The 13920-nt window shown below is 52.2% G+C and overlaps 1 protein-coding gene across 3 annotated transcripts in view; it reads left to right on the top strand.

Annotated features, from left to right (window-relative positions):
- RNF43 (ring finger protein 43) overlaps positions 1-13920 on the top strand; it is a 55331-nt gene that overhangs the window by 31386 nt on the left and 10025 nt on the right. For 2 of the 3 annotated variants that reach the window (XM_090122464.1, XM_090122465.1), the window contains exons 3-9: positions 6328-6450; positions 9229-9303; positions 9948-10079; positions 10569-10670; positions 11137-11292; positions 11842-11944; positions 12351-13868. In XM_090122464.1, coding sequence (XP_089978590.1) covers positions 6328-6450; positions 9229-9303; positions 9948-10079; positions 10569-10670; positions 11137-11292; positions 11842-11944; positions 12351-13868 — 2209 coding nt within the window. The remainder of the gene's footprint in view (positions 1-6327; positions 6451-9228; positions 9304-9947; positions 10080-10568; positions 10671-11136; positions 11293-11841; positions 11945-12350; positions 13869-13920) is intronic. The other variant, XM_090122466.1, reaches the window with a different exon arrangement.

The raw sequence follows: 13920 nt of genomic DNA, 5'->3' as shown, positions 1-13920 counted from the left end.
GGTGTGTTTGCTTTTATAACAGATCTTGAAACTTTATGCAGGGAAATTAAAAAGCCCCATATCCTGATGACTAGGCTTCATGCCTAGGAGTCATGGAAGCTGCAGTTTTTCCTCAGGCCTTTTGAAACACTCTGCCATGCTCTTCCTTTCCAAACCAACCATTTCCATCTTCTTCAGTTCATTCCATCTCCTAGCCTCACCCTTTCCTGTTCTCCTACGTGTGTCCAGCAGCATCCCACAGTGCTTTTCAGCTCCGTCTCATGTACCAGCCTTTTTGTAGCCTTTCCAATGGCTGTGCTTGCGAGTAGAGTGACAGGTACAAACTGAAGTAATGCTTGTGTAAGTGGGACTTCTGCTGAGCTGATATAGACAGAGAAGAGCCTCACCCAGGGACAAACGTTCACACAGTGTGAGCTCTGGAGGAGGTCAGGGAGGAGGATCTGATGGCTGAGGCTGTCCCCAGCTGGCAGCAGCATTCCTTGGGCTTGCCCTGTGCCAGCGGAGCTCAGCACTGCCATGTGTTGCAGGCTGGGTCTGTGAAGGGCTGTCAGGATTTTAGCAGTGCAGCACAGAACTGAGAAGATTTGGGAAGTGTGCCTGTTCTGTTCCACCCCTGTTGTGCAGAGGTGCAGGAGTTTTCCTTGGTGTCAGCACTTGCGGCTGTGTTTGTGCACTGACACTTCTTGGAGATGTGCCACACAGTTGCAGGGCCGCTTTTCAGAGCTGGTAGGTCTCCCTTGCTCCTTCCTGTGGTGATGCTATGCAGGTGCCTGGTCTCTATCTCCTGGTAGACCTCAGTGAGGGATCTTGGACAATAATTCGCACCACAAGGTTATTTTTAGCAGCAAAGATAGGGAGGATGCTGGTAGAGCAGTTCCTCTTGCTTTTTTGAAACCTTTGAAGGATCATCATTTATTTAGCTTAGAACCTCACTGACGGACACTCAGCAAGGATGAGGATGAACTGGTATAGACCCACAGACAGGGAAACGTTTGTGTTCTGCCCTCGTGAGCTCCAGCACTGTGACACCCACAGGACTGGGTGAAGCAAGTAGGTCACTGGGGAGCAGGTATCTCTGGACGATAAGCAGTGGCACAACAAACAGTGCTGAGATGCTGCATGCCCTCCAAAGGCTGCTGCTTGCTGTGCCCTAGGCTCCTCGCTTATCTCCTCACCGTTGCCAGGCTGCCTTGTTTTGTTGTGCAGCTCCCTTGCAAGGGAGTTTTTCCAACAGGGGACTTCCATTGGCTGTGCCTTGCTGTACCTGCAGCCCATGCAAAACTCTCCTAGCATCAGCTGCAGTGATGGAAATGCCAAACTGGAAAAATCAGCACACACTTCTCATGCTTGAGTATTCCCCAAAGTCATGTGCAGGAGTGAAAGGGATGAGACTGCTGGCATGCATGCTGGGTCAGAGCCCTGAGTCACAGAGCTGCTTCCCGTGGGCAGCAGAGCCTGGAGGGTGGAAGAAGCTCTCCCAGCTCTCCGGCACTGACCACAGACCTCAGCTTTAATACATTATTTCTAGCCCAAATGTCTGTGGCAAAGGTATGTGTGCAGCCTGTGGTGCTGCACTGTGCACCCAGTGCCTGTGGTTGCAGGAGGAACGTGGGCAGCACGGAGGTGGGAGGATGCAGGTGCAAGGGGCTGACATGAGGCAATGGGAAAATGCACAGCCCCCACCTATGAAAGGAGGAAGGCTCCACGTACGGACACCCAACACCGGTGGCATGGCGTGAGAGGCCTAAAAGGAGAGGACGAGGTGTATAAATGACCCTGCCTGAGAACATGGTGTGTAAATGAGTCCCTCTGCAGCTCCAGCACGCCAACCTTCTGCTTCTGACAGCAGCCACTGTCAGATGTGTGGTGCCCAGTGATGCTCACACATCCCCATGTGCCGGGCAGGCAGTGCTCAGAGCCAGGGCTGCCAGCCTCCTGGTTGTGCAAGGCAGTCTCCATGGTTTCCTGTTTCACCGATTTGTCTAATTGCTTTTTAACCCATACCTTTGGCATTCCCAGCATCCTGTGGGAACGAGTCTTGCCGTTTGACCGGACCGCGAGTCGGCTCCATTTCTGTTTGTTTGAAAATTCCTGCTTGATAATTTCACTTGAAGGCCGTGGTGCTTTTGTTTGAGAAATAGTAAATAATCGCGCTCCATTTGCTTTCTCCGTATTTGTCATGATTTCACATAGCTCTAAAATATCACATCTCTACAAACCTAAAGAGTTTGTGTTTGTTTAATCTCTTCTTGCACAGAAACACTTCCTTCTCTTTAATGTGGAGTGAGCAGAACTTCTTGTAATATCCGAGGTGTTGACACACTGCAGTTTTATCTACTAGATTTGCTGGTTTGGTTTCTGTAGCTCTTCTACAGCAATGCCTATCGGTCTGTTTGCCTTCTGACTGCTCTGGGTGATTCAGTAACCATTTCCACAGGACTCCCCACAGTGACAACAAGCTCTTTCTTGAGTGTTAAAAGCTGACCCAGGGCAGATAGTAACCAAATGGTTGTGTGTTCCATGTTTGTTGGTTTGTTTTTAAGCGTTTTCTGTCATTCTGTCACTTGGTGTCAGGAGATCCCTTTATGGCCAGTGTAATGTTTACCAGCTTGAATATTTATGTGTTATTGAGAAACTCAGCCACTTAATTATTCCTCTCATTTTCCAAATCCTTTGTGAAAACGTTCAGACAATACAGTTTGCTTCTGGGGCTTAACTGGTGAATGTGCTCCATTGTAAAGGCTGACCTGCTTTTTCTGTTCTGAGTTTGGGGCAGGACTGCATGATATTCTGTCATCATTCATAGCTTTGACTTTGTAGAAGAACAGAAGTGGAGATGCCAGTGTACAAAATTAACCAGACTTCCCCTATTCTTTCACCTGCTTCATGGACCCTGTAGGTTTGTGGAGCAAGACTCCTTTTCCAAAAGCTCTGTTGGCTCATCCCTTCCTTTTGTCCTGCTGTTTGGTTGGGGGGAATGTCAGGGTTATCAATCTGCTGTTCCCAGATCGCCTTCAAGTTCTTCACATTCAGTTTTGTGTTTGCTACATTCCTTTTTCCTGGTGCTGGGATCGATTTATTGATGAGTTATACACTGCTGCTAAGAGTTCACCAGGTCAGTCCGTGATGTGAATTAGAGCTCTTTGATGGACACTATCTTGTCCTGTTCTCTCTTTTCCGAGTCCCTTTTAGGAGGACTTTGTCATGACATTTCAAATCAAATCAATCCTTTTGACTCATCTCCCATGAAGAAACTCTGTGGAGCACTCTGAATTCAGAGAATACAGAGAAAACCAAGGCAAGGCACGCACTTAGCTTTGGTGCTAGAGACCTTGCTTCACCAGCCTTGTCCCTGAAGAACAGATGTCTTTAAGTGGTTCTCAGAAAAAGAAAACAAATGATCTCTTTTCTATGGGCATAGCTGATTCAGTGAGAATGTAATAAGCCTAAACTGCAGCAGAATGGATTCAGATAAGTCATCAGAGACTATTGTACTGTGCGGGGGAGAGCGCAGCCCTGGACTGGATTGCCTGGGGTGGGTGAGGAATCTCCATTTTTGGAGGTCTTGAAAACAGGTTAAGCGAGTGTCTCTGAGGAATGTTTGAGGTCTGGCTGATCCTGCCTTCAGGCAGCAAAGTGGGCTCGGTGACCTCTCAGGGTCATCTTTTTTTCTGCTGTTTTAGAAGCGAAGCCCCAGATGAGCGGCTGGCACTTCCCCTGCGCCCGCCGTTCCCTGGGGCATCTCCGTGGGCAGCTGTGCAGGTGAGCTGCTGCTGCTCCGTGCAGTGTGGGGCAGGTCGGTGCGCAGGCGGCAGGGCTGCTGGGAAAGGCTGCAAGAAGTTAGAAAGACGAGTTTGGTATTTTTGGAGGGATGGTGTGGGTGGAAATGATAGAGAAGGAGCTGCCATAGGGTAAGGAAATGAGGGAAAAAAGGGGCAGCAAGCACGTAGGGATGTGGGGGAAGCTCTGCATCCTGCTCAGCAGGTGGCAGAGAGAAATGGAGTGATAAAACCAGGGGGTTCAGAAGCCTGACTGACTGGATTTTGCCCTTTCTCTGCTAGATTTGAGAGGCTTCCTAGGAGGAGAAATGACTTCTTGGTTTGGCAGTGGGTGCTGCAGACGTCCCCAGCCTGGAGAAGTGCTTCAGTCCTCAGGCAGTGAGCTGGTCTGTGGCCACACATGGTCTGGTTTTGGGGGCAGTGAGGGATGCTGATGCAGCAGCTGGAGCGCAAGCCCTGTCTTCACTGAGGAATCTCATAATATTTGTTTTTCCACATGATCCTTGGCTTACTTTTTGGGTCTGCTCTTGTCCTGCGAGTACAATGTGCAGCTGTGATTGCTCACTCACTCAAAATGCAGCAACTGATGTTGTGGAAGTGCCAAAAAATGCAGTTGTAGGATGTGAAAAGTAAGGGCCAGGTCCTGCTGCTTTGCTGCTCCTTGACAGGTTGCCTCTTTGTCACCAAACAGAGGGAGAAGAGGTAGGAAGCGAGAGTGGAGGCTGCTGAGAGCTCCTCCTGGCTGCCTCTTGCTCATCTTTTATAGAGTGCTGAGGAAGGCACCAGCAGTCTCAGCTCCAAGAGGTGATTTGTGCCCAGTGAGGAACTCATTGCAGGATAAAGGGAGCCACCAGTGTGCCCCAGTCCTGTGGACTGCAGCCTGCAGGGATGCTGCATGCCTGGGGCTCTGCTGGTTGTGGGTTCCCTGCTGCTGGCCATGCCCTCTGTGAGTGTAGTTGTGCCCCAGGCAGGACTTTTGCTTGGCCAGGGAGATCAGGTGTCCCAGAGTGCAAAAAGGAAAATCACAGTGACCAGTCTTAATAGGAGATCACAGGGAAAGTTTTGGTGCATTCATCAGCATTAGCAGGTCTTGCCCCGGTTACCACCCAGGTTCCCCTTCAAGAGTTCATATATGCTGCTCAAGATTATTTGGAGATGTGGAATCATTAAGGTTGGAAAAACCTCTGAGATCATTTAGTCCAGCCATCCACCTACCACCAATATTGTCCACTGGCTGTGTCCCTCAATACTACATCTTTCCTTAAACACCTCCAGGAACACTGACTCCATGACCTCCCTGGGCAGTCTGTGTCAATGCCTGACCCACTTCTTCCCAAATCAGCTGCAGGCAGAGATGTCCCCTGCCCCCATCTGCCCCACACATCTCAACAGCATCACATCCCACTACTTGGCTTGCACTAATGAGACCCTGTGAATCCCCTTGCTGCTGCAGAGCAGTGTCTCATGGTGCACTGGGGGTCTGGGCTCCTTTGGGAGCCTCCCCATTCTGAATCTGACGAGTCAACTCCCTTCTGCACAGCTCTGGGATGGTGCTGCAGCTACCTGCAGAGCAGGGCATGCAGCTGGATGGACAGAGGCACAAAGCCTGCCCTGATCCTGCTGCTTTATGATGCTGAGCTTTCTTGCTTGCTTCCCACATACTTGCACACACTGATGCATTAATAAAAGCTGCCCAGCACCCTTAGAATTTATAGGCTTTTCTGTACCATAACCTCTTAATGCACTGCAGTTTAGTCACAGAAAAGGACGCCTGCCAGCTTTTCTAGGAAAAAAGCTGGGAATGTTCATGCAAGATGACAGGACTCCCCAGAGGGAGCCAAGAATTGCAGCTTCTTTTGGCCACCCATCTTTCAGCCTTCCCCCCACCGCCAGGCTGCAAAGACAGAGGCAGTTGCACAGTGCTGAGGCAGGGATGTGATGGGGCTCAGTCCCTCTGCCAGCAGCTTGGCTCGAAGTGGTGAACATTTTTCCAGGGGATGTGGTCCCTGGGATCTTTCCTTCTCCCCTCTCATTCCTGGTGTTTCCTGCAAAGTGCTTTCAATTTTGCCATCCTTCCTTGGGCTTCTTTGGCTTTTCTTCTACAAATTCACCATAGCATTTGATGAGCTTGGTGGCAGAAGAAGTGCTTTGTTGTGATAGGAAGCCGCGGGCTGCAGGTCCTGCACCACGGGGCCCAGGAGCACCCAGGCCAGTGCTGTTGGGATGCTGCATCCCAGAAGTCAAGGGCTGTGGTCTCATCTGGCTTTGAATATCCATGACTGGAACAAAGCCAGACCTGTGTTACGCTGATAGCCAACACTCCACCTTTCCCTGGGATACCTTCCTAGTGAATCAAAGCTTTGATTTGTTCCTCATGGCATTCAAAGCCTCGCTGACACTCAGATATTGCCACGGGATGGAGAGATGCCCACTGGGTATCCTGCACCCTGTGTGCAGGTCCTTGAGGCATGGAGTATTCAGTGGGCTTCAGGCACCCATCGCAGTGCTGAGCCTCAAGATCTGAGCTTCCTTTGCTTCTGTCCCACAGTCCCACCCGCTGTCCCTGTGCAACACCAGTGAGGATGAACACACAGAGTCAGGATTCATCACCATTGTCAAGCTCGAGCAGCCGGATCGGGATCCCAACCCGTGCCTGTCGCTGGCTAACAAGGTATGTGCAAAAATACTCCAAATGGCACCAGTACAGGAAATGATGTGATGCAGGAAAGAGTAAAATTGTAACACTTCACTGGGTGAGGCACGTGAAGGATCAGCGCTGAGCAGCTCAGACGAAAGCAAACCAGACAGACTAGAAATGGGACGTGACTGCTGAGGGCCGCCATCCATCTGCCTTCTGAAGGAATGGGAGATCTCAGAGGTCTTCCGGTCAGGTCTCTGTGAGACAGTGCCTCAGTGAATGGCAGTTACTGTGTCAAAAGTTGAGGTCACTGGTACAATTCTCTGGTAATAAGGAAGTCAGGTGAGAATGAGGGTCATTTTAAGCCTTAAAATCTTTGTGTCTCTGATAAAGTTGAGCGGATGGAGCCTAACATTAGCTTTCTCTTCAGGGGCTGAGTCTGTGTCCTTTCATTGTCTCTGTATAAAGCGTTGTGTTATTTTCCATAAGCTCTGCACAAACGTGAAGAGCCTTGTTTAGCTCTTTGCTTTGTCTGTCTGGATTGCATTCGGTGGTGCAGCCTCGCTGTCTGCTTTCTGTGGATGGTGATGTTCTGCTGGGGACAGGCTCCTTTCCTGTCCTTGGCTGCAGAGGTCAGGCACAATTTGTACCAAGCAGCCCTTCCTGCACTGTTTGTTTCACAGAGGCTGCGGTGACAAAAGCAAGGAAAGGGGAGCGATGCTGAGACGACCCCTGTGTGATGGATTTCACAGCTCGAGGCTGCTTTCCCACAGCCTTACAGGCAACCAGGTGGCAATGCCCATCCCTTTCTGCACTGGTGGTGCTGGCTGCCAGCCTGCTGCAGGCAGTCCTGCTGCAGGACCTCTCCTGGGGATGCTCACAGCTCTCTCCCTCACGCAGTACCACAAAATACAGGCAGATGTTCTTCAGCTGGCTGTGTTCCTGGGCCCTCCTTTGGACTTGTGCCTTGACTCCTTCACCCCTGCAACCGCTGTCCTTCTGCACTAGAGTTTGTCTACTTTTCCATCCTCCTGAATCCTTCTGCTCAGCTCCTTCCCTCCAGCATTACACAGATCTATCCCCAAAGCTTTGGTTGGCATTTTTCTTTGGGAGCACAAGGGCAGCTGCGGGCTGTGGCTGGTGCTGGGGCAGGAGCCTTGTTCCCGTGGCGTGCATTGCCTGCGGCAGAGCTCTGCATGTTGAATTGCAGTGCTATATCAACGCTGATAAAAATAACCATGTGCAAAGTGTTATCATAACCTCTCCTGCAGCTGTCACCCAGCCAAGCAGTGCACATAGACAGCACTTTCAAGCCCGGCATGAGAATGACTCCATCAGTCACCTGATGCACTTTTCTGCTTCTATTCTCTTAGATGATAGCCCTGCTTCAACATCAGAGCTGACTTTGGTAGGAAGGTGTCTGATCTGCCTGGGGAGAAACAGCCATGGAGGACACATGGAGTCAATTCAGATTGATTTATTTCTATTTTTGCTGCATCATTTGCAATTCTGGTGTAGTTTTTCCCCATGTGAAACACTGTTCCAAGTCTGGTTGTCAGACTGCTGAAATCTCCTAAACCAACCTGTGAATACTTCCAGTCCTCAAAGAGTGAGATGAGCTGAAGAGAGCTGACACAAAGACAGCAAGCACTCAGCAAGCAGGCTGTGGATAGCCTGGACACAAGTTGCTTCTCTGCAACAGGAGTCTGAAATACGGTGTGAAAGATCACTTGCCCAGTCTTAGTTGTTTGTTTCCCCATCACTGGTGTATTTAGCAGGATAAAATCTTTGTAGAGCTCTTCAGTGTTCATCAAAGCTTGACTGGCTCCCATGAGTGGAAGTTGCTACTTGAAAGTCCTGTTTGCTCCTTGGTGCTGGAAAACGCCAAGGCTCCTCTGATCCCAGGCAGGACCCCAGGCTCTGATCCCTGCCCTGAGCCCCTAATTCCCCTTTTCCAGCTTCCGCATTTGTTCTGCCAAACCCAAGAGTGCCCAGTCCCATCAGCGACTCAGCCTTCATCCCAACCTCCTGGAGCTCCGTGGTCTCCCTCGCATTCTCCATTCCCATCCTACCCCCAAAGCCCACAGCCAGCCCTGGCCCCCAGCTCCTCCCCACCAATGAGATGAGCTCAGAGGCTGCTTCCCCGGTGCTGCGTTTGATATTGCAGCTGGGAAGCTGCAGCTCTGACCTCTGGTCCCTGAGCTGGAGTTTGGCAATGCAGCGGGTAAACTGCTGCAGCAGCTCCGGCAGATCCCTGTTTGCACAGGCGCTCAGGACGCCCAGATCAAAGCACTCCGCATGAGTAACAGCGGCCCAGCCCTGCACTTTGTTCACGTTCCCGGCTCCCTTTCACAAGAGCTGCCTCTGCCTGCCTCGAGGGCTCGGAGGGCTCTGTGGGAGAACGTGGGTGACCCCAGGAGTTCCTTCAGCGTGCTTTAAGCTCACCAGCATGGTATGCACGCTCACTTGCGTGCGTCCCAAAGCTGTCCTCATCAGGCTGCAGCAAATGCTGGGCAGTGAGGAGCAGGGCAGGGCTGATCCCGCTCCTCATCCTGGGCCTGTAGCCCAGGGATCACCTGAGCCTCTCCCTGATGAGCGCAGAGGACAGGGAGCAGAGAAAGCAAGAGCAGGCATTGGTATCACTGCATCACCGTGCAAGCACAGAAATCGGGATGTAAGCTATTTCCTCAATCTGAACAGAGGGTATTGCTCCTGTGAAGAGCTGAGGAGGCAAATACTTACCCAAATGGTAGATATTAATGCAGATGTACAATATAAAATGTTTACTGAAGCTTCTGTTCTTTTGGACAGGCAAAGCTGGCAGGGGAGCGTGGAGCTCGTGCAATCCTTTTTGACATTACCGATGATGAAAGTGCTGCCGATCAGGTACAGACCTCACAGATGTTACCAGCTAAATCTCAGTGCCCCCTCCCCATCCCTAAATGTGCATAGGTCAGGACCCCCCACCACCAACACACAGTGGGAGGTCCCAGGAAGACAATGCAGCCTGGCTTGGAGCACTTACCAGCTTGCCCGTGCACACAGCACTTGTTCACTTTTGCACATCCAGATCTTCAGGCAGCAAAAGCAGCTTGTAAACGACACCTTGCTGCTTTTGAAGGATATTTCCTTGTCAATTAAAGGTGCTTTCCAGAAGCTGAGTGCTTCCTTGTGGGAAATCGTAGATGACCAGAGCCCATCCATCAGGGCTGGTGTAATTCAGAGGAATGGTGATTTCTCAAGTTTTCAAGCAGAAGTCATGGCAACTCTGGTATGCTGTTGGTGAAACTCTGGCTGCAAGTTAAACATCAGTGCTTCCACCAGCACTGCTCATCTCTGCAGTGGAATAGATTCCTTGCTGAAATAATCAAAGGATAATGAAAAGCATACAGCACTAGATAAGAGCACAGATAGGGGAGCTGTGCCTAAGATTAGCAAAATCTGGAGGAGAGATCAGACCTGGCAAGGGTACTGGAACATCTCTTTCAGGCTGTTCTGGAACGTCTCTCACCACATTTGTTTCATTACAGCTGAGAAAGCCCAGAGGTCTGAGTCAACCCGTGGTGCTGATCAGGGGCCACGACGCTGAGCTGCTCATGGGAGTCGTGAACAAGAACAGAGAGGCTCATGTGAAGATAGAGGTCAAGGAGCCACCAGCTTGGGTGAGACACACTGTTCCCACTGTTCCTGTATCCTTTCATCCCAGGACTTTCCCAAAGCTGCTGAGCTTCCTTCCCCTGGGTTGCAGATGCTATTCCTTTGCCATTCTCCCTGTCTGCATCGTTCAGATGATGTCCTGCAAAGAAACACTCAAAAGCTCTTTCAGCTTATTTACAGCTTCTTTTGCTTAAACATCATAAGTGAACTGAGGGGATTTCTCTTCATATGAGATCAAGCCTTGATTTTCTTATTCTGTGCTAGCTTAGATCATGGCCTATAGTGTGTTGAGGTGCTGCAAAATCAAACGTCCATTCCTGATGAAATGTGCAGAAAAAAAACTGAGCCCTTTTTCTTTTCTGCCATCTGTAAAAACCAAGGAAGCAGAGTTTGGCCAAAGATGATTTATCCAAAGTCTGAAGAGATCAGAATTCCCCTGCTTAGCCTCTAAGTCCCATTCACAAGGGTAATTTCTTTTCTGTTTTATTCAACAGCCTGACTATGACGTGTGGATCCTTCTCACTGTGGTCAGCACTGTTGTCGTCATCATTTTGATTTTTGTCGTCCGCACAAAGTGCCAGCTGAACAGGACACAGGTAAGAATCTCACGGAGCAGACGTGTCTGAGCAAACAGAATGCATTGAGGGCAGCCCTGGACTCAGTTTGGGAGAGGAAATGTGTGCCCTGGAGACAAGGCAGGTGTGTGCCTGGAGTGTGTGGAACGGTCCTGAGGTGGGTGGGCTGGCAGCATCCCTTTTGCAGTGATCTTGCTCTCCTCCTGCCACGCCACCCAGTCAGATGTATCCAGATTTGAAAATATCCTACATTTCCAATAGACGGACGAGCCTCTGGGGATCAGAAATTCAGCACCACTGAGCAATTTTGAATGTTCATTATCAGTTATCTCCTGCTGGTAACAAAGTCCTCTCTGGATGGGCAAACAATCATCCCTGGAAATTGCTCCCAAATCTGCAATAATCACATTTTCAAAAGTGGAAGAACCTCAAGGAACATGACAATGCATGCCTGAGCATCTCCTGAAAGCCTCCTTTCTCCTGGCAGGACTCGGTACAGCAGCAGACCATGCAGGCCATCAGGCAGCTGGCCACACGCAAGTACCAGGCCAGGTGCCGGCAGGCGTCGCGGTGGGACTCGGCCAGCAGCTGCAGCTCAGCCCCGGTCTGTGCTATTTGCTTGGAGGAGTTCACTGAGGGCCAGGTAGGCTGTAGGCATGGCTGTGAGTGAGCCTCAGCTCTGAGCTGTGGTCGGGCAGGAGCTTGGCAGGGTTGGGAGGCCCTGGGGAGGCTTCCTTCAGCAGCTTCTGAAGGCTGGGAGAGGTTCGGTGGTGATGGAAGTCTGACTGCCCCTTGGCCCCAAGGCACTGGACCTACCTGCAGATTCCAGTTCCCTAAAGATGAGTCTCCAATTGTTACTGAAGGGTATAGTGTCCATCATGTGTCCGTGTTGAAAGAGTGAGGCAAAAGTGGGGTTTGCTTCTCCTAACCAGTCAGTCCATAATCTCCCTGTTCCCAAGGGCTAGCAGCTCTCAGGACATCACTTCCTAGGGCTACATGCAGCAAGCAGAACCAAAGATGCCAGACAGCTGAACAGCCTCCTCCATACAAAGCTGGGCTGCAATGGCTTGCTGCATGTCTCAGTCTTTCAAGTGTTGCCTCCTGGAACATCACAAGCCCCCTCTCTGTACCCAGTTCTTGAGACAAGGTTCTCCTCACTCACTCTCCTCGTCCTCTCCCTGCTTCTTTCTAGGAACTGCGGATCATCTCATGCTCCCACGAGTTTCATCGGGAGTGTGTTGACCCCTGGCTGCAGCAACACCACACGTGTCCACTTTGCATGTTCAATATTCTTGGTAGGCATTTCCCAGCCAGGGATAGGGGTGGGTGCAGGGACTGTGCCCAGGAGGAACACGTACCTTTGGGCAATGCATGCAGTCAGTGCAGCACAGGAATATGTCTGTGTGTGGGGGGGCAGTATCGGGCAGTGTGTGCATGGATGGGGGATGTCTCCGGAAGTGCACGGTGAAGTTCTGGACTGAGGCAGGATCTGTGCCATTCCCAGGGCCGGTGGGAGTAGGAGTTGGGCTCCAGAAAGGATGCTGGGTGTGCAAACCATCAAGAGAGTTTGGTGGCAGTTGTGAGCTGACACAGGGCACAGGTGGGATGTGGGTATGGGTGTGTGGTAGAGGCTCGACGATGCTGAGGCCACCGCAGCCAGGCCATAGGGTATTCACTTGATGCTGCCGTCTCTCTTCGCAGCCCGAGACTCGGTGGATCAGGCCACAGTGGCAGGCTCCAGGCTGGCTCCTCGGGACATGGAGCCCGGACGACGGCTGCACCTTTTCCGCCAGCACCCAGGACATTCCCTTTACCACCTTCCACATCCGTATCCTCAGAGGAATCTCAGGAGCTTCCCCTCAGAGCCAGCCCACAGCAACCCCTTCTTCCACTCTCCAGAGCTCTCCCAACTGGATTTTGGAACAATCCACTACATGCCATACAGGCCAGCCAGCTCCCTGCCCGCCTGCGGACACACGTCCCCCCTGGCCTCCGGTTTGCGGGGCCAGCAGCACCCCAGCCCTCCGGCGTGTGGGCAGCCCCCCCACAGGACGTGTTCCCTGCAGCCCACACCGCCCTGCCTGGGGCTGACGGCAGCCCTGGCACAGCGGCAGCACCGGGCGCCCATCCCACGCCGGGGGGTCAGCCACGGGCACCAGCACAACAGCAGTGGCTCCGGGGAGAGCTATCTCACGGAGCACAGCGGGTACCTGGCGGACGGTCCAGGCAGCGACTCCAGCTCGGGGCCCTGCCATGGTTCTTCCAGCGACTCCATGTTGAACTGCACAGACATCAGCCTGCAGGGCATCCATGGCAGCTGCTCCACTTTCCGCAGCTCCCTCAGCAGTGACTACGACCCCTTTGTGTACTGCAGCTCAGATGGGCCCACTGTGGACAATGGGCCGGAGCGGCAGCGGACGCTGAGGGAGACACGACCCAGGTCCTTGGACCTGATGGTGCCCGGCGGTGCCGCTCCAGCCAAGGCCCAGGTGCTCAGCCACATCCACTACCACCACCACCAGCACCACCACTACAGAAGGGATGTGGAATGCACACCTGGCCAGGATGGCTCGGGCCCTGGGCAGCGCAAGTCCCGATACTCTGGGGCTAAGGTTGGTTTTCACAGTGCTCGGACGCAAAAGAGGGTTGAGAAGAGCCATCACTGTCAGCAGCCTCTGGAAAGCAGGACAGAGTTGCAGGAGGCTCCTCCGGTGGGACAGCCAGCCTGTCCCCAGCAAGGTCGGGAACCCCCGCATGCCCCCTCCACTTCTCCCAACAGGTTGGACTTCGGTGTAGATGCCAACAGACAGTCGGGAGCAGCGGGCACGTCCCTTGTGCTGCTGCCCCAGAGACACAGCTTACAGAGTCGACATCACCGAAGGAAAAGAAAGTGTCCCCTGGAGCTTGACCCCGCTCTCCTGCCCGAGGATTCGGCCTTGCCCAAAGCCTGTGATGCTCACATTTCTCATGGCCACACTGCTGGCCACCGCTGCTCGCCTGAGGTCCAACCCCTGATCCCAAGCTCTCCTATGCCCTGCAGCACAGGCTCCCGGCCGCTGTGGAAGTGTTTGGTGCCACAATCCAGCTCAGAGCTGAAAAAGCAGGAGGAGGGGATGTCAGGACGGGAGGGAAACCGCGCAGTTCCTGCTGGTTTCTCAGGAACAGGCACCCCAAGGCACAGTCTCCACCTGCACTGCCCAGCTCAGCAGTGTAGGCAGGGTGAGTCTAGTCTGGGTTTTCTCTTTCGGCAAGCAGATGGTGAGAGTGGGTT

The sequence above is a fragment of the Phasianus colchicus genome, chromosome 21, assembly GCF_987193195.1.
Source record: "Phasianus colchicus chromosome 21, bPhaCol1.hap1.1, whole genome shotgun sequence".
Lineage (NCBI taxonomy): Eukaryota > Metazoa > Chordata > Aves > Galliformes > Phasianidae > Phasianus > Phasianus colchicus.
This window is presented reverse-complemented; position numbering and strand designations above follow the sequence as displayed.